The following is a 21,521-nucleotide window of genomic DNA, read 5'->3' as shown; positions in this document are numbered from 1 at the left end:
TAGCCTGCTAGGCTTCTTTGTCCAAGCAATTAAGTAGATTGGGAAAAGTCTGTCAGGAATAATCATGTTTTTGATAAATCTCTAGACCTAAGATTACAGTGCTATGTTAAGAGGTACCTCTCATGGTATTTTAGATCAGTACTTATGGTCACTTACTGGAAATGTAGTGGCAAGCTGAAGAGATTAATTCAAATGTTTCAACCACTTATGCCTATTCTCATGAAGACTATATTTTTTATTTTCTTAAGGGTTTTTTTTTTTTTTTTTTTAGTGGTTAGATTGTTTAAGGGAGGGTTAATAAAGGAATTGACACTAGAGTTGAGCCCTGAATAGTATATGGTATATATCATGTTATTCCTGCTTTACATAAATATTAATGTTTACATCCATATTTATACTTACTTAAGCAGTCAAAGCTGAGGGTAGCAAGTAGAGGATTTTCTAGACGTACAATAAATATTTATACTTTTGCATCATTTAATGGCTTATAAGTTGCTCTCTTATACATGACTATTTTTTATTTTTCACAGTGCTCCTATGAGGTTGTATTCCAGATTATTTTGTACTGCATGATTTATTCCTAAACTTATATTTGGTACATTGTTGACTGAGAAGTATAAAGAAAATGTAATATTCTTAGGAACTTTTAAAACACTGAGATAAAATGGTGTATATATATTCAAATTCTTGATGGTTTTAATTCTTATTTTAAACTAAGAAACATAGCATTTTATAGGTAACTGTGTTTACCCTTGAAAATGTGTTCAACCATAAAAATGATCACATACAGTGTATTTTGATTTAAAAATTTTTTTAAATTGATTGAGACATCTAGAAGAGAATATTCCCCTTTTTGTACTCTGTATTTCTCTCTCCTCTCCTTCCCTCCCTGCTTTACTTCTTTATTTTTTCCCCTATCTCTTCCAGCCATTTTTTTCTCCTTTCATTCTATGTTCTCTAAGATCTGAAAAATTAATATATCTTCTAAAGGCTTGATAGATCACTCACATGGCTGGCAGCTTATACTGTTTTTCAGCCAAGCTTGTTAGTCAGGTCACTTGTACAGGTTTCCCCGTGGCTTGTGTTCCTCAGAGCTGGGTTTAAGAGGCATTCTAAGAGACAGGAAGAGAAACTTTTGGTTTCTGAAGGCCTGGATTGGGAAGCTGGTAGTTTGTCGCTTCTGTCATATTCTCTTGGTCAGATGAGTCACACAACCTGCCTGGATTCAAGGGAAAAAGATAGTTCCTACTTGGAAGGAAAAGCATGTAAAAGAATCTTTAATTAGCCACACCTAGTTTTCATTACTTTATTACTTGATATATTTTGCATGCCATCAGTCAATTACCTTCTGTCTTTTTACTTAACTTTCATTTAGTTACTGTAACTTTTTTATATCATATATATATTTAATAAAGAAATGTTAAGTTCTTTTAATTTTTTTTTAAATTATAAAAGTGTGATAACATATTTATAGGCAACTTGGAAAATACAAAACAAGGTTACATATAGTTCCACTATATATTATAATTATTTTTTAAGTAGATAAATTAATGTTTTAGTTGGTTTCAGTATCAATTCTCAGAAATTAACAGAGTGAATATACACAGACATAGGAGGATATAGTAGACCTGAAAAGCACTGTGAACCACTTCATCATAATTAAGATTCATAAAATTTTCACACAACAGTAGGATACAAATTCTTTTCAAGTTCCCATAGACTATAAACTAGGAGACACTGGAACATATCCAGGGACATAAAGCAAAGTGCAAAAATTTCTTGGTCTAAAGTATTGAAATCATACAAAGGCTGTTTGTTTATCACTGTGGAATTATGTTAGAAATCAGTATCAAAAGGTATTTGAAAATAACCCACATATTTTCAAGTGCAGTGTGACAATTACCAAGAGAGATCTTTGAGTCATTGAAAGCCTCAATAAAGTTAGCTTGAAAAAAACAGGATGATTGCAGAGAAGAAAACATTTAAATAAGAAATTAGTATCAAAATGAGAAATTCATGTTAAAGATGCTTTTTAAAAAATCCCATGTATTTGGAAATTAACTGTCCACTTTTTAATGATGGGTGTACCTAAGAAGCTATAATAAGGAAAAACAGGAAATATTTGTACTAGAATGAAAATGAAGAGAATTTACCAGAATTTGTTGCACGTGACTGAAGCTGCTCAATGCAATTAAATACAATGTGGAATCTTGAATAAGATATGAAAGCAAATAATACTAGCATAAAATTTTGTGAAATTTGAACAAAATCTGTACTTTAGTTAATAATACTGTATCACTTGTTAACCTCCTTTTTTTTTTTTTTTTACAACATAGTATTTCTTTATATTCTCAAAATTGGATTAGAAGTTTCAAGCCTCTTTCAAAATTTTTCTTTATCACTAAAATAATAAATTTTCTAGATTTTTAGCAGTAATACTAGATGCCAGAATACATGGAACTATTATCAGTTTTGAGTAAATATGAATTAGAAATCTAGCATTCTATTTATACTAAGTCAAACTAATGGATCAAATAAACCCAAGGAGGAACACACTCAAACACATAGTAATCAAAATGATGAAAATTAAAGACAAAGATAAAACATTAAAAGCAACAAGGGAAAAGCAACCAGTAACATACAGGGGAACTCCCATAAGGTTATCAACTGATTTCTCAACAGAAACTCAACAAGCCAGAAGGGAATGGCATGATATGTTTAAAGTGATGAAAGGGAAGAACCTATAACCAAGAATATTCTACCCAGTTGTTCAGATTTGGTGGAGAAATCAAAAGCTTTCCAGACAAGCAAAAGTTCAAAGAACTCAGCACCACCAAACCAGCTTTACAATAAATACTAAAGGAAATTCTCTATTTGGTCAACAGAAAATAATAGAATTCTACATCTCTAAAACTACCATTTAATAAAAAAAAAAAAAAAAAAAAAAAACTTGTAATCACTTTTTAAAATCCAGATGCATGACAGAATTGTCTTGAAAATTTTTGAAAAAAGCAAATGCTCAGGTATTGCTGTTCCCCAAAGCTCCAGGTGTGTTTCTGATGAGCAGCCATGTTTAAAAACAACTGGACTGTATGATGATCTTTTACTTTTATTAATTTGTTTCACTTTTTCTATTTCATATTTATTGCTCCCTTTTCATTTAGTTTATGTTTTCCAATTTCTCTGTCTTTTTTTGTTTTTTCTCAAGCCTTTATGAAGTGTAGCAGAAAATCTTTTGCATACCTATACACATAGTATTGTGTATGCTGTGTGCCTAGTCGCTCAGTTGTGTCCAACTCTTTGCAACCCCATGGACTGTAGCTCACCAGGCTCCTCTGTCCATGGGGATTCTCCAGGCAAGAATACTGAAGTGAATTGTCATGCCCTCCTCTAGGGCATCTTCCCAACCCAGGGATCAAAACAAGATCTCCCAAATTGCAGGCAGATTCTTTACCATCTGAGCCACCAGGGAAGCCCTAGTATGTATAATATAATATATATATTTTAGAAAATATCTGAATTTTTGCCCAGCTAAGAAATTTCTACTTGAAATATACATATAATCCATAAATATTGACTAAAATTTGAAAACCCTGCTCACTTAATGAGAGTATTGGAACAATATTTTATATGTGCTAAATGTCATAGTATTGTGCCTTTTATATAATGTTTCCTTTTTCTCCCAAGAGCTAATGAGAATGTGACTTTTCTAATGTTTAAAAAAAAAAAGCTATTTAAATTGTACTTGTACAGTTAAGGCCAAATTAGATCTTCTTTCTAATAAGAGCATTACACATTTATTCATATCCTGATAACTGATTTGATAACAGACCTTCTCTTTATCTTACTTTGAATACTCTTCTGCTTTCTATATATATATTGCTACATTACAAAATAATTTTTTTGTGTTTCAATGAGTTTGGTAGCATTTCAGGTAATGTTAGAGGTTGAAAGCCAATATTTAAAGAGGAGTCAATGCAGCATTGTACTAGGATCTGATTGTTGGGCGTTATCATATGGATACATGTATAACTTTCATTTTAAAAAGTAATATTTTAGGTTTTTGGTAGAGGTTAAGAAGAATAATAGGATTAGTTATGGTGACATTTTATTCCAGATTAGGCAGGTGTCAAGTCTGTATCTTGAAAGTAAATGTGGGAACACTGATTATTCTCACACTCATATCTTTATTAAGGAAAGGAAAATGGTATTGTTTATTTGTCTATATTTCTCTATATTTTACTTTAAAGCAAAGTTGTTTTACAAAATCAGATTCAAGATGTTTATTTCGCGTGGAGTCAAAATACTAATGAAAAGCATGCTTTTGACAAGGTTGTCTGGAACAGGTGTAGTGTTCCCATTATACTTAAAGAATATTTTCAGTTTTCCTAAAACTCTTCTGTTCTTCTCTGTGCCATCTCAAATCATTCTGAATATTGTTTATGTCCTCAGTTTCTGAGGTTTATCCTAATCTTGCATCACATATCTTTTTCAGGATGTAATCAAAAGATTACATCTTAAGTGTTGATATTTAAATTACTGAAACACCCCAAATACTCACTTTCACCATTAATACATATGAAAGAGAGAGAGATCATATGCTGTCTCACTTGATATAAAAAGAAATTTCCTGAAGTGAAATTTCAAGAAATATTTATTACCATAACTCACTGAGGCAGAGTAAAAGGCTCTTTCTCATACAGTTTTTATTACTACTGGAAAACAATCCAGTAATAACAAGGAAATATTACTGAAAAAGCAAATTTGATGACAAAGAATAGTTTATAAAAACATCTTACTTTATCAGTAGTAACTAAGCAGTGTCCGACTCTTGCAACTGCAATTGGAATGTGGCCCGCCAGGCTCCTCTGTCCTTGGGATTCTCCAGGCAAGAATACTGGAATGGGTTGCCATTTCCTTCTCCAGGGAATCTTCCCGACCCAGGACTCAAACCCGGGTCTCCTGCATTGCAGGCAAATTCTTTACCAATTGACCTACAAGGAAAGCCCTACTTTATCAGTAGAGACAAGCATAATTCATGCATGTTTAGTTATATGAAAATTTTAGGTGAAAAATATTACTGCTGTACATGTGAATCATTTTCATAGAGATAGCTAAACAACTTGAAACAAAGTAAATAATGATAAAAAGTAAACTAATTCTAATTTATAATTGATAAGAAAGTAGCTAGTATCACATGACAACTTAGACACACTCATAACAGTGTTCTTTTTTTTTTTTTTTCATTTATTTTTATTAGTTGGAGGCTAATTACTTTACAGTATTGTAGTGGGTTTTGTCATACATTGACATGAATCAGCCATGGATTTACATGTATTCCCCATCCCGATCCCCCCTCCTACTTCCCTCTCTACCCAATCCCTCTGGGTCATTCCAGTGCACCAGGCCCGAGCACTTGTCTCATGCATCCAACCTGGGCTGGTGATCTGTTTCACCTTAGATAATATATATGTTTCAGTGCTGTTCTCTCGAAACATCCCACCCTCGCCTTCTCCCACAGAGTCCAAAAGTCTGTTCTGTACATCTGTGTCTCTTCTTCTGTTTTGCATATAGGGTTATCATTACCATCTTTCTAAATTCCATATATATGTGTTAGTATGCTGTAATGTTCTTTATCTTTCTGGCTTACTTCACTCTGTATAACAGGCTCCAGTTTCATCCATCTCATTAGAACTGATTCAAATGGATTCTTTTTAATGGCTGAGTAATATTCCATGGTGTATTTGATGCAGGAGTTTCAGCTGTCTTCATATGCATATATCAGTAGGAGTTTTGTATTTTGTATCCTTGACAAGTGGAGGCCAGATTTCTAAGGGAATCCCTTATTATTGAACACAGTATGCTAATAAGTTCTAATATGTTCTCAGTTCTCTTTACCAATACCAGGTGTAATGTCCTTCAGTAACTCACTAATTTTTAAGTGGAGAGCTTTCAGTCATTTGTGAAACTGCATATGTTGCCGCAGTTTTAGAGCAGGGCTACCACGAGTATCGTCCAGCAGCATTGGCTTCACCTGGGCACTTGTTTGTAAGACAGACTCGCAGGTCTTTCCCCTACTGATGTTGGATCAGCATCTGCATACAGGGTTCCCAGGGGACTCTTAGGTGCATTAGAACACTAGAGAGGACTTTGATAAGTGTAACAGTCACTCTCTGGCCACTGCCCCCAGGAGATTCTGATGCAGTAGAAATGAAGTAGGGCTTAAAAGTTTGCATTTTTAACAAGCTTCTAGATTGTAGTGAAACTGCCAATCTGTGTATCACATGTTGAATAATAATGCCTTAGATCAAATATTGGTCCATTTTTCCCTAAAACCATTCAGATAGTAAATATACTTATGCTTTTTAGGCCTGGTGGTCTCTATTGCAGCCGTTCAGCCAGGCCATTGTAGTGCTCAAGATATATTGAAATAAATGGGTATATCTCTGTTCCAATAAATTTTCTTTATAAAATGTAAAAACAGAAGGAGACCAGTTTGGGCCGGCAAGCTGTATTTCGTCATCCGTTATGTAAATGACCCTCAAGTCTCCCAGTAGCTACTAATAGTTTCTTTTAGCAGCAGTTAACATGATCTGACTATAGTGGTTTACACACATAAAAGTTACTTTCTTCTTTGTAAGAAGCCCAGATATAAGCTGTTGTGGTTGGAATTTTAGCTCTTTAAGGATGTTACGGTCAACCAAGTTCTCCTGGTTAGTTCCCTCTTTAAAAATGCTGACCGTTAAGACTCTGTTTGCCTACATCTCAGTAGACAGGCCTAACTTCAAGTGAGCCTGGGAAATGTCTTTAGTGTAGGCACATTCTTGCCCCCACAATCTTGGTTTAGTTTTGTTTTAAGGAAGAAATACAGGATATTGTGTTGTTGGCAAACCAGTAGTCCTTGTCACACTACAGACTATATTTTGAGATAACTGATTTGTTTAGTCAACTGTAACTGATTTGTAGCTGATTGTTAAAATGCAGCAGTGGGCTCAGAATTGGAAAAGGTGAGTTTTCATCCAGTCCCAAAGAGGGGCAGTGCCAAAGGATGTTCAAACTACTGCACAGATGCGCTCATTTCACATGCTAGCAAGGTAATGCTCAAAACCCTTCAAGCTAGGCTTCAATAGTATGTGAACCAAGAACTTCCAGATGTACAGGCTGGATTTAGAATAGTCAGAGGAGCAAGAGATCAATTTGCCCACAGCCACTGGATCATAGAAAAAGCAAGAGAATTCCAGAAAAACATCTACTTCATTGACTATGCTAAAGCCTTTGACTGTGGATCACAACAAACTGGAAAATTCATAAAGAGATTGGAATACCAGACCACCTTACCTGCCTCCTGACAAACTTGTGTGCCGGTCAAGAAGCACCAGTTAGAACCAGACGTGAAACAACAGACTAGTTCCAAACTGGGACATCAAGGCTGTATATTGTCAACCTGCTTATTTAATTTATGCAGAGTATATCATGCGGAATGCTAGGCTGGATGAAGCTCAAGCTGGAATTAAGATTGCTGAGAGAAATATCAGGCAGATGACACCACCCTTATGGCAGAAAGCGAATTAAAAGGAATAACTAAGAGTTTGATGAACGTGAAAGAGGAGAGTGGAAAAAGCTGTCTTAAAACTCAACATTCGGAAAACTAAGATCATGACGTCCAGTCTCAACACTTCATGGTAGATAGGGAAACAGCGGAAACAGTGACAGACTTTATTTTCTTGGGCTTCAGAATCACTGTGGACGGTGACTGCAGCCATGAAATTTAAAAGATCCTTGTTCTGTGGAAGAAAAGCTGTGACAAACCTAGACAGCGTATTATAAAGCAGAGACATTACTTTGCCAACTAAGGTCCATATAGTCAAAGCTATGATTTTTCCAGTGGTCATGTGTGGATGTGAGAGTTGGACCACAGAGAAGGCTGAGTGCCATAGAATTGATGCTTTCGAAATGTGGTGCTGGAGAAGACTCTTCAGAGTCCCTTGAACTGCAGGGAGATCAAACAGTCATTCCTAAAGGAAATCAACCCTGAATGTTCATTGGAAGGACTGATGTTGAAGCTGCAACTCCAATACTTTGTCCACCTGATGTGAAGTGCTGCCTCATTAGAAAACACCCTGTTGCTGGGAAAGACTGAAGGCAGGAGGAGACGGGGATGACAGAGGATGAGATGGTTGGATGGTATCACTGGCTCAATGGATATGAGTTTGAGCAAACTCTGGGAGATGGTGAAGGACAGGCAAGCCTGGTGTGTTGCGGTCCATGGGGTCACAAAGAGTTGAGCGTGACTGAGCAACTGAACAACCAGAAGACGTGGAAATTATTAGACTAGTAATATGATTAGAAGCTTTTGGAATGATAATATCTTTCATTCATTCACTACATATGAATATATTTTGAAATAGATATACTTTTATATCTAGTATTAGGATATGGTGAGTTATTCTAAAAAAATGTACTTGAAATTAAGCATCTTGTTGGGTGTTGCACCATCAGAGTAGCCACTTGTACTCTTTAGTGGGAGTGTACATTGACACAGCCACTGTGGAGAACAGTATGGAGATTCCTTAAAAACCTAGGAATAAAGCTACCATATGATCCAGCAATCCCACTACTGGGCATATGCCCTGAGAAAACCATAATTGGAGAAGTCACCCTGTACCCCAGTGTTGATTGCAGCACTATTTACAGTAGCTAGGACATGGAAGCAACCCACATGTCTGTAGACGGATGAATAAAGAAGCTGCAGTACGTATATGCAATGGAATATTACTCAGCCATAAAAAGGAACACATTTGAGTCAATTCTAATGAGGTGTATGAACCTAGAGACTATTATACAGAGTGAAGTAAATCAGAAAAATATCATATTAATGTATATATTTATGGAGTCTAGAAAGATGATACAGATGAACCTATCTGCAGGTCAGCAGTGGAGACGCAGACACAGAGAACAGACCTGTGGACCCAGGGGGCGAGGAGTGGGTGTGGAGAAGAGAGAGTAGCATGGAAACATGTATGTTTCTGTAAAATGCATAACAGGTAGCCAGTGGGGATTTGCTTATGACTTAGATCAGACAGATGCCGTGTGACAACCTAGAGAGGTGGGTGGGGTGAGAGGTGGGAAGGAGGTCCTATGGCTGATTCATGTTGATGTATGGCAGAGACCTACACAGTATTGTAAAGCAATCATTCTTCAATTAAAAATAAATAATAATAAAAAAAACACTTTGGGAAGGAGGAATTACACAAAGTACAGTGCAAAAGTGGTGTGAACAGTGGAGTCTGACTTAGGTTTAAACCCCAGTCCAGTGACTTGGACAGTCCTGTTAGTATCTGCAACTGGAGGTTTTTTCCGTTTGATGGATGTTTATAATACTTAATTTACATCATTAAAAGGGTTAGCCATAATGAATGTAATGTGTCTACTTAAGAGCCTAGCCTTCAATAAATTATAACTTTATAATTAGGTTGGTGCAAAAGTAATTGTGGTTTTACATTGTTGACCTTTGCCATTTGATATTGAATTAAATTCTTAAATAAATGTGGTTATTTTATACATCCTTTTAATGTGAATTTCTCACTTCATGTGTTTTTGCTAATAACTTATTGCTGTGGATTTTATATTTATTTTAGACTATAGAAATGATGTTAGACAAAAAGCAAATTCAAGTGATTGTTTTATTTGAGTTCAAAATGGGTCATAAAGCAGAGGAGACAGCTCACAATATCAACAATGCATTTGGCTCAGGAATTGCTATCAAATGTACAATGTAGTGGTTGTCATGAAGTTTTGCAAAGGAGATGAGCAAAGCTTTGCCTTGAAGATGAGTGAAGATGAGCATAGTGGCTGGCTGGCCATCGGAAGTTAACAATGACCAATTGAGAGCACTCATCGAAGCTGATCCTCTTACATCTACATGAGAAGTTGCCCAAGAACTCAGCGTCAACCATTCTATGGTCATTTGGCATTTGACACAAATTGGAAAGGTGTAAAAGTTCAATAAGTGGGTGCCTCATGAGCTGACCACAAATCAGATAAATCATTGTTTTGAAGTGTCATCTTATGCTGCACGACAACAACGAACCATTTCTCAATCAGATTGTGACATGCGATGAAAAGTGGATTTTATGCAACAGCCAGTAACAACCAGCCCAGTGGTTGGACCGAGAAGTTCCAAAGCACTTTGCAAAGCCAAAAGGTGCACCAAAAAAAAGGTCATGGTCACTGTTTAGTGGTCTGCTGCCCATCTGACCCACTACAGTTTTCTGAGTCCTGGTGAAACCATTACATTTGAGAAGTATGCTCAGCAAATTGATGAGATACACCAAAAACTGTAATGCCTGCAACCATCATTGGTCAATAGCATGGGCCCAGTTCTCATGAAAATGCCCAACTGCACATCTCAGAACCCAGTGCTTCAAAAGTTGAACAAATTGGGCTATGAAGTTTTGCCTCATCCGCCATATTCACCTGACCTCTCTCCAACTGACTACCACTTCTTCAAGCATCTTGACAACTCTGCAAGGAAAACATCTCTGCAATCAGCAGGATGCAGATAATGCTTTCCAAGAGTTCATCAAATCCCAAAGCACAGATTTTTGTACTCTGGGAATAAACCAACTTACTTCTCGTTGCTAAAAACATGTTGATTATAACAGTTCTATTTTGATGAATAAAGATGTGTTTGAGCCTAGGTATAATGATTTAAAATTAAGGGTCCAAAACTGCTATTACTTTTGTACCAACCTAATAATTGAAGATTGATCTAATGGTAATGTCATTGCTTAAGTCATTTTTGGACTTCTGGTATGGCCTTCAGAACGTGTATCAAATGAACATTAATAATATTAACTGAATTTAGACAGGATTAATGCTGTTATTAACAAGTGGTCTGATTTTTATTTTCCATAGTGACTGAAATAAATATGTTTGTAAATACTGGCATAGTCATATGTGTATTTGCAAATTGTATTTATTGTTAGGTTATTAATGAGAGAAACAGAGCAGAAAAAATTCAACTTCAAACAGATGTTATTTGCTTAAGTTTTTTGAGCATTTTCAACATGTGCCATGTTTCCAGATTTTATAAGAGAAAGAAAAAAATGAGACAATGACTGGTCCTGCTTATGTAATTTTTCTAAATTTAGAGGATTATGCTATGAACTTCATACATGTTTTTACAACTCAAGTGAATTCATTCGTTTTTGTGTCTGCTAGCACTTCAAGATTATTTCTCTAAAATTTGTTTTAATTTTACTTTTACTTTTGTCATTGTGTAGATAAGATGGTTATGGTATCATTAACTTCATTATGTAGTTTTCCACGACCCTTTTTTCACTGTCATTCTTGACATATATCCAGTTAGAAATGAGAAATGATAGACACATGTTATAATTAAGGTTTCTAAAATCTCACTTAACTTTGGTTAAAGTGACTTTTTAACAATTTGAAGGAATTATTCACGATATTTTTTCTGATGCAAATAACAATTTGAGTTTCAAGTGATAACTGCCTCATAGAATCAAAGATTACACATTTTATTTGAAAATTTAGGTAAGAAATTGAAAAGAGTAGTAATCAGTTTAAAGTTAAATTAACTCAAACTGCTTTTGTATTCAGTTGTATGTATAACCTGGTTTGCATGTGTTTTTCACAATTCTTTTGCTTTTTGTTTTTGAACTGTTATTGCAGCTGGATATTGCGTGATTACATATATTCTTGGAGTAGGAGACAGGCACCTGGATAACCTTTTGCTGACAAAAACAGGTAATAATGACTATTAGAAGATATACATTTTATATGCCAATGATTTTTGCTGTGAAATCTACTTCATAATAAAATAAGTTGCCTAAATGAATATAAATTGTAGTCTTAGAAGTCCCTTTATATGGTACTGTTAAGAACATATAAAGGAATCGCCTATACTTTTTAAGAATTGCTATAGTAGAAATCCTGCAGATGATCAGATAGCCTTTACTTCTTGAAGTGCCTCCTCTAGTAGAAAGCCCATATTGTCTGCAAGTAGTCCAGTTTATTACTGTGCAGCTCTAGTTTTAGAGTGTTTAAATATTCTTTCTCTTATCAAACAACACCGATAAGTCACAATATCAGTCAACACTAAGTCAACACTGAAGTCACATTAACCTCCGTCTTTTTTTTTTTTATTTTATTTTTTTCATTTATTTTTATTAGTTGGAGGCTAATTATTTTACAATATTGTAGTGGTTTTTACCATACATTTAACCTCCATCTTTAATTCTTTACCTTTTCCCCTTGGAGGTATTTGGAATAACTGTTCTCATCCTCCTTCTTCCTAATAGCTCCTTGGCCCAGTGCTTTAAACACCTTCTCTGTGCAAACAACTTCCAAACTTACTCTATTTCAGTCCATTTCACTAGCTATTTACTTGAAATCCTAAATATACAGCTAGTTGTAAAAGTTTTCTTCTTCCAGTACCTGCCTAATAATCTGTCCCTTGCTTGATTTTCCCATCTTAATAAATAGGAACATCCTCTACTCAGTTGTTTAAGCCCCAGAGTTGGAAGTTATTTTTAATTCCATTATTGACTTCATTTCACATATTAAACATATTATCAGATTGTATCTACTGCTCACTAAAATGGGTAATGAAGTTAACCCCTCTCTTCATTTCCACTGCTTCAACCCCATTTGCAACCACCAGTATCTTTTGCCCAAACTGTTTGATTAAAATACGAACTCTTTAATGTAGCCATTGTGGCTTGCCCAACCAGTTTGAATGTCTGAATGTGAAATCACTCCTGTGTTGAGCCAGTGCTCTTGTTTCATTCTTACTGGGAAGCTCTTCTGTCAGATCTTTGCAAGACTTTGGTTACTAAGCTTAAGTTTGAATGGCATCTTTTTAGAATAGCCTTTTCTAACTCTTCAGTCTGAAATAATGTATACCTGCCACCCCACCCCTCTCCATTGCTCTCTACTTACTCTGTTTTGTTTTCTTTGCAGCACTTATCACTAGCTTAAGTTATCTTTTTTTTCAAATATAATTCAACAAGTATTTATTAAGCACCTACTATATTTTAGGTGTTGTTCTAGATGCTGGGGATACCAAACAAGAGAGACAGAAGTCCTAACTGTCATGGAGCTTGTTGACTTCTTAACATTATCCTCTCCCATTCAGGATGTAAGTTCCCTGAGAACAAGGACCTTGTCCATTCGGTGTGCCTCCAGAGCCTTGAACAACATTCAGCTAAAATCTTTGATAAATTGTTGAATTAATGAATAAATATTTCTTTTCTTCTATAGAGCTTTTTCTTCCCTATGCCATACGATACAAGTTTTTTCAGCCCTTCATAGAAAATAGATTTTAAAGTACCCTTAAAATAGTCTCTCAAGTAATGATATTATCTATTAGTATTTCTCCAAATTTTCATGCCAAGAATTTAACATCCAGTGTAGCCTCACTAATTGCTAGTGTAATAACTGTGTTATTCATGTAATCTGAAATTTTATATATTCAACATTAAATCTTTAGTGTGAAAAATTATCTGGTAAAATTTGCATGTGGAACTATGTCTGTATCAATGCCATCAGATCAGTTCGGTTCAGTCACTCAGTTGTGTCGGAATCTTTGCGACCCCGTGAATCTCCGCACGCCAGGCCTCCCTGTCCATCACCAACTCCCGGAGTTTACTCAAACTCATGTCCATCGAGTCGGTGATGCCATTCAGCCATCTCATCCTCTGTCATCCCCTTCTCCTCCTGCCCCCAATCCCTCCCAACATCAGGGTCTTTTCCAGTGAGTCAACTCTCTGCATGAGGTGGCCAAAGAACTGGAGTTTCAGCTTTAGCATCAGTCCTTCCAATGAACACCCTGGACTGATCTCCTTTAGGATGAACTGGTTGGATCTCCTTGCAGTCCAAGGGACTCTCAAGAGTCTTCTCCAACACCACAGTTCAAAAGCATCAACTTTTTGGCGCTCAGCTTTCTTCACAGTCCAACTCTCACATCCATACATGACCACTGGAAAAACCATAGCCTTGACTAGACAGACCTTTGTTGACAAAGTAATGTCTCTGCTTTTTAATATGCTGTCTAGGTTGGTCATAACTTTCCTTCCAAGGAGTAAGCATCTTTCAATTTCATGGCTGCAATCACCATCTGCAGTGATTTTGGAGCCCAAAAAAATAAAGTCAGCCACTGTTTCCACTGTTTCCCTGTCTATTTCCCATGAAGTGATGGGACCAGATGCCATGATCTTAGTTTTCTGAATGATAAGCTTTAAGCCAACTTTTTCACTCTCCTCTTTCACTTTCATCAAGAGGCTTTTTAGTTCCTCTTCACTTCTTGCCATAAGGGTGGTGTCATCTGCATATCTGAGGTTAATTGATATCTCTTCTGGCAATCTTGATTCCAGCTTGTGCTTCTTCCAGCCCAGCGTTTCTCATGATGTACTCTGCATATAAGTTAAATAAGCAGGGTGACAATATACAGCATTGATGTACTCCTTTTCCTATTTGGAACCAGTCTGTTGTTCCATGTCCAGTTCTAACTGTTGCTTCCTGACCTGCATATAGGTTTCTCAAGAGGCAGGTCAGGTGGTCTGGTATTCCCTCTCTTTCAGAATTTTCCACAGTTTATTGTGATCCATACAGTCAAAGGCTTTGGCATAGTCAGTAAAGCAGAAATAGATGTTTTTCTGGAACTCTCTTGCTTTTTCTATGATCCAGCGGATATTGGCAATTTGATATCTGGTTCCTCTGCCTTTTCTAGAACCAGCTTGAACATCTGGAAGTTCTCGGTTCACGTATTGCTGAAGCCTGACTTGGAGAATTTTGAACATTACTTTACTAGCATGTGAGATGAGTGCAATTGTGCAGTAGTTTGAGCAATCTTTGGGCCATACAATCCCTTTAATAATCAAAGCCTGAAGGGATGTAACCAAATTGAATTGGAGGTTGGAGGTTCTTGCCAAATTTATTCCTTTAGTAAAGTATATTTTTAAAATGTTATGCTGTGTTTGGAAAAAAATAATAATTTGGAAAATGTTTTGCCTGTGTTGTTTTTTAGCTCTCTTTGTTTTCAGTTGAATTTTTTAACCACAGAATCAAACTGCAAAAATAATTACATTTGTTTTTATATTGTATTCATTTTATAACCACAGTGGAATTCTTTAATGTATAGAGTAGCAGTATATCTATAATATTTAGGTGTTGTTCTAGGTGCTGGGGATTCACAGATCTTACGTCTCTTCTTTTAGAAACTGATAAATAAGAGGCCTTTTTCTGTTGGACTTTGAGAACTGTTCTGTCTTGTGTGTGTCTATGTGTATTGATGGGGATACTTTATAAGAGTTAAAATTTAGAAAGAAAGATCTACCTAATATACTTTTTTGGCCCAGGTCATAGATACTTGCGGAGAAGGAAATGGCAGCCCACTCCAGGATTCTTGCCTAGAGAATCCTGTGGACAGAGGAGCCTGGAGGGCTGCCGTCTATGGGGTCGCACAGAGTCAGACATGACTGAAGCGACTTACCATGCACGCATGCGTTGGAGAAGGAAATGGCAGCCCACTCCAGTGTTCTTGCCTGGAGAATCCCAGGGACGGGGGAGCCTGGTGGGCTGCCGTCTTATGGGGTCGCACAGAGTCGGACATGACTGGAGCGACTTAGCAGCAGTAGCATAGATACTTGTTTTGTGGAAACTGAATTGTAAAATTTCAGTAACAGATTTTAAAGTTCTTGTCACCAGTTTTCCACTAGAGGGTGCTCTAAATGTTGTTTTTGAAGAAAAAAGCTTACCTTAAAATGTGCTGGGTAGGAGGCATGTCTGCTTCTTTTAAAACAGTTATTTCTCTTTTTTTCTTTTTTTCTTTATTAGTTGGAGGCTAATTACTTCAAAAAAAATAAATAAATAAAAATGGAGGGAAATTTTAAAAAATAAATAAATAAAATTACACACAAAAAAAACCAAAAAAAAACAGTATTTCTCTAAGTTATTTCTTCTTAATCTCTCTAATTATTTCATCCATTTATATCAAACAGCAAGCATTTTAAATCTTCCTCACTGGGATAAATATTTTCAGTTCTGGCGTTTAGATTGAATGAAATTGGATTATGCAAGGAAAAACAAGTTATATCAAGACAAATGGAAGTATAATACATACCTCAGCTTCCTGACGTTTATAATGATTTATTTTAAAATGTTTGTGTCTCTAGTCGTTTTTTACTAACAGTCCATATTTCAAAGCAGTTTCAAGTTATGTTAATTACGTATGTTATAGTTTGAGTAGAGCTTCCCTCGTGGCTCAAACAGTAAAGAATCTGCCTGAAATGCTGGAGACCTGGGTTCGATCCCTGGGTTGGGAAGATCCCCTGAGGAAGGAAATGACAACCCACACCAGTATTCTTGCCTGGAGAATCCCATGGACAGAGAAGCCTGGTGGGCTACAGTCCATGGGGTCAGAGTCGGACACGACTGAGTGACTAACACACACACACACACAATTTAAGCTCTGTCGTATATATAATGAATGTTGCTCAGTCATGTTTGACTTATCATGTGCAACTGCATGGACTGTAGGGGCTAATATGTCATTGTAGGAGTTAATATGTCAGGCTCTGAAGTCAGATTCTTTGAATTAAAATTGTCCCTCCACCATTGGATGACAGCATGCTGTCTACCTGTGTCTCAGTCTCATCCCAGTGTATAACAATAGAATCTCTCTCCTGGTGTGAGAGTTGAATGATTTAATATGGTAGAATTTTGTATGGTACTGAGTACCTAGTAAGCATTCCTTTTGGGCTAACTATTATGTTTTGTTTATTTCACCACCAGAAAATAAAAATGCCTTCCTTTTTTGACTTATATAGCTGTTATTTGGAATCATAATTTTAGAGAGAAGAAAGCAATGTATTTCTAATTTTTTTTTTCTACTCCAGAACCCAAACACCTTCAAGTTACCACTCTCTGAATTCTCTTTTGAGAGGCTCATTATTTTAATAATATAGGAAGCTTTTTAAAAGAAAAAGTTTGATTGATGATTTAATGCTATCCTTTCAGTGTTTTAAGGTGAAAGTCGCTCAGTCGTGTCCGACTCTTTGCGACCCCAATTTTCCAGCCCAGAATACTGTAGTGAGTAGCCTTTTCCTTCTCCAGGGGATCTTCCCAACCCAGGGGAAGATTTATTTTATTTTAAAAATAAATATTATTTGTTTTATTTTTTTTCAGGACATCATACTTTTTTTCAGGACGTATTTTCAGGATATCGTGAATTCATGATATTCAAAATCTTCTTAAGTAGAATAAACTTAGTTACTATTCAAATGGTAATGCTTTCTCAGTTGTTTGTACTTGTTATTCAGTTTGGAGGATTAAGCATACTGTAAAATCTAAAACTACAGACTTATTTTCTTAATGTGTTTGTTTATTCTTTGGAACATGAGAGAAGGGAGTATAAATAAAGTTTTGTGCATAGTAGACACCCAGTAAATGCTTTGAAAAGAAATAAATAAACTAGTTTTTTTCATATCATTTTTTATCTATCTGTGGGTTACAGAAAAATCTATATCCTGTCAAAACTTATTTTCACTATAGACTGTGGACATACTATTATTTACCAGTTTGATTTGTATTTCTCAGTTGATATATACAGAAGAGAGCGAAGCACATAAGACCTTCTCTTTTTATCCATAAATACTTTTTTAGTCTTTACTGATCATTACTTTAGATGTTTAAATAGTGAGAACTTGTCCTCATGAGAATAGTTTTCTTTTTAACATTATTTAAAATCTGATCTTTTGAAAGTTTCTTAAATATTCAGTGTCAGGAAGTAAGTCTTTTTGTTTACTGAAACCTGTCATAAGGAAAATGTTAATAGTTTCCTTAAAGCTGCCTTTTTTTTTTTTTTTAAGTTTTTTTGAGAAGAACGTTGTTTTTTCTCATAGAGGTAATAAAAAGTAATAGAGGGCTATATTCATTGTGCCTAAGGAGACAGAGATTACTTCATGGAAAGAGTAATTTAGATGGGGCCTTTAAGAATATGTTGAATTTGTATGGGATGCAAATAGAGAAAAATATGCAGTCCAATAAAATACCCCAAAGCTGAAGTAAGCCATGGCTTTTCAGGTAATATATAGTCTGGTTGGAGAAATTTGAAGTCAGATTGTGGAGGAAAGTCAGTCTACTTCCTTTTGGATCACCTATTATATGACAAACCTTAATTCATGTCACTGAAGTAAAACTATAGGTTAGGGTATTAACTATTTTAATGTAAGTTTTATCAGATTATATGTTCCTTAATGCTGCGTAGACATTGTTTTGCTTCAAAATGAATAACTTGAGGAGAGATTACATTTTGGTGTATTTTAAAGAATTTGAAGTTTCATAAATGAAAATATTAAAAAATTATTTTCATAGTAACCCCTAGAACCCAAAAAAAGTGTCAGTTTTTAAGATGATGTAGTTGAACAGCACAAGGAAACTATAGCCATTGGTCTGAATCGTCATTTAGACGATTGTCCCCTCCACAATGACCTAACTGAAGCCGAGAGTTGTACTCCTCGTCATAAAGTAGATCAGAAATCCTCAAGCTTTTGAGTGTATTAGAATCATCAGGAGAGCCAGTTAAAATACAGAGTGCTGGTCCCCAGGCTTAGATATGATAGGGCCTGAGAATTTGTCTTAGTAGCAAAGAAAACTATCAGTATCTGAAATGGTTATTAAGATTCTTCTTCCTTTTTAAAATCCATTTTTTCAGGTTTTTAAAACTTTTTATTTTATATTGGAGTATAGCCAATTCACAGTGTTGTGATAGTTTCAGGTGGACAGCAGAAGGACTCAGCCATACACACGTATCCATTCTTTCCCAGTCTCCCCTCTCATCCAGGCTGCCACATAATATTGAGCACAGTCCCTTGTGCTATACAGTTAAGTTCTTGTTGGTTATCCATTTTAAATACAGGACTTTGTTCCTGTCCATCCCAAATTCCCCAGCTATCCCTTCTCCCAGCTTTCCCCCCTGTAACCATAAGTTCATTCTCTAGTCTGTGAGTCTGTTTCTGTTTTGTAAATAAGTTCATTTTTATCTTTTTTTTTTGGATTCTGCATATAAAGGATATCATAAAATATTTCTCTTTCTCTCTCTTGACTGACTTCACTCAGCATGACAGTCTCTAGGTCCATCCATGATGCTGCAAATGGCATTATTTCATTTTTAACAGCTGAGTATTATTCCTTTGTATATATGTGCCACTCTTCTTTATCCCTTCCTCTGTTGATAAACATTTAGGTTGCTTCCTTGTCTTGGCGACTGTAAACAGTCCTGCAGTGAGCATCAGGGTGCATGTGTCCTTTCAAATCATGTTTTTCTCCAGATATATGCCCAGGAATAGGATTTCTGGGTCACATGGTAGCTCTATTTTTGTTTTTTTTAAAGAAACTTCATACTGTTCTCCATAGTGGCTGTACCAATTTACATTCCTACCAACAGTGTAGAGGGGTTCCCTTCTCTCTATACCCTCTCCAGCATTTATTGTCTGTGGATTTTGATGATGGCCCTTTTGACTGGTGTGAGGCAATATCTCATTATAGGTTTTATTTTTATTTCTCTATTAAACAGCAGGGTTGAATAACTTTTCATGTGCCTCTTGGCATCTATATGTCTTCTTTGGAGAAATGTCTATTTAGGTCTTTTGCCCATTTTTTGATTGGGTTGTTTTTATGATATTTAGCCCTATGAGCTGTTTGTAATTTTTGGAGACTAATCAATTGTTGATTGCATTATTTGCAGCTATTTTCTCCCATTCTGTGGCTTATCTTTTTGTCTTCTCTGATTTCCTTTGCTGTACAAAAGCCTTTGAGCTTAATTAGATTTCTATTACTGTGATTTATGTCACAGAGTGTTTTGCCTATGTTTTCTTCTACAGGCTTTATACTGTCTGGTCTTGAATTTAGGTTTTTAACCCATCTTGAGTTCATTTTGTATATGTTGTTAAAGAATGTTCTAATTTCTTTCTTTTTTTTTTTTACACATAGCTATCTGGTTTTTCCAGTTTATTGAAGAGACTGTCTTTTCTCCATTGTATATTCTTCCTCCTTTGTCAAAGACAAGTTGCCTAGAGATGTGTGGATGTGTGGGTTTATCTCTGGGCTTTCTATCCTGTTCGTTGATCTACATTTCTGTTTTTGTGCCAGATTCATACTATTTTGATGACTGTAGCTTTGCTGTAGAGTCTGAAGCCAGGGAGCCTGATTCCTCCAACTTCATTTTTCTTTCTTAAAGTTGCTTTGGCTCTTCAGGGTCTTTTGTGTCTCCATACAAATTTAAAATTTTTTTTCTAGTTCTGTGAAAAATACCTTTGTAGATTGCCTTGTGTAATATAGTCATTTTGACAATATTGATTCTCCAAATCCAAGAACATGGTATACCTTTCCATCTGTTTGTGTCATCTTCAGTTTCTTTCAGTTACATCTTTCTTTCATCTTACAGTTTTCAGAGTACAGTTCTTTTGTCTCATTGGGTAGGTTTATTCCTAGGTATCTTATACTTTTTGATGCAATACTGAATGTGGTTGTTTCTTTAATTTCTTTCTAATCTTTCATTTTTAGTATATAGAGATATAGCATATTTCTGTGCTCTAATTTTGATCCTGCAACTTCACCAAATTCATTGATGAGGTCTAGTAGCTTTTGGTAGCATCTTTAGGATTTTTTTGTGTATAATATCACGTCATCTGCAAACAGTGACTTTTTGTTTTCCAATTTGGATTCCTTTTATTTCTTTTTCTTCTCTGATTGCTGTGGCTAAGATATCCAAAATTATGTTGAGTAAAAGTGGTGAAAGTGGATATCCTTGTCTTGGTCCTGATCTTAGAGGAAATGTTTTCAGCTTTTCACTTTTGAGTATGATGTTAGCTGTAGATTTGTTGTATATGGCCTTTATTATGTTGAGGTATGTACACTCCATGCTCAGTTTCTGGAGAACTTTTATCATAAATAGTTGCTGAGTTTTGTCAAAACCTTTTCCTGCATCTATTAAAATGATCATATGTTTTTTTTTCCTTCAATTTTTGATGTGGTTTATCACACTGATTTGCAGAAAGTGAAAAAATCCTTGACTCCTTGGGTTAAATCCCACTGTTCATGGTGTATGATTCTTTTAATGTATTGTTGGATTCAGATTCCTAGTATTTTGTTGAGGATTTCTGCATCTGGGTTCATCAGTGATTTTGCCCTGTGATTATCCTTTTTTTGTGATATCTTTGGTTTCTGTGTCAAGGTGATGATGGCCTCACGGAATGAGTTTGATAGTTTTCTTTCCTCTGCAATTTTTTTGAACAGTTTCAGAAGGATTATTGTTAGCTCTTCTTGGAATTTGCTTGTGAAGTCATCAGATCCTGGACTTTTGTTTGTTGGGAGTTTTTAAATCACAGTTTCAATTTCAGTGCAGTGATTGGTCTCTTCATATTTTCTATTTCTTCCTGGTTCAGTCTTGGGAGAATGTACCTTTCTAAAAATCTGTCCATTTTTTCCCAGGTTGT

General features: G+C 35.6%; 1 protein-coding gene across 1 annotated transcript in view; it reads left to right on the top strand.

Moving 5' to 3' along the window:
* Positions 1-21,521, top strand: part of PIK3C3 (phosphatidylinositol 3-kinase catalytic subunit type 3) — a 157,415-nt gene that overhangs the window by 108,612 nt on the left and 27,282 nt on the right. The window contains exon 21 of the mRNA XM_043888981.1: positions 11,698-11,772. Within this exon, the coding sequence (XP_043744916.1) occupies positions 11,698-11,772 (75 nt within the window). The remainder of the gene's footprint in view (positions 1-11,697; positions 11,773-21,521) is intronic.

Source organism: Cervus elaphus, chromosome 27 (genome assembly GCF_910594005.1).
Source record: "Cervus elaphus chromosome 27, mCerEla1.1, whole genome shotgun sequence".
In the NCBI taxonomy this organism is placed as follows: Eukaryota; Metazoa; Chordata; class Mammalia; order Artiodactyla; family Cervidae; genus Cervus; species Cervus elaphus.
Note: the sequence above shows the minus strand (reverse complement) of the source record. Positions and strands in the feature narration are given on the sequence as shown.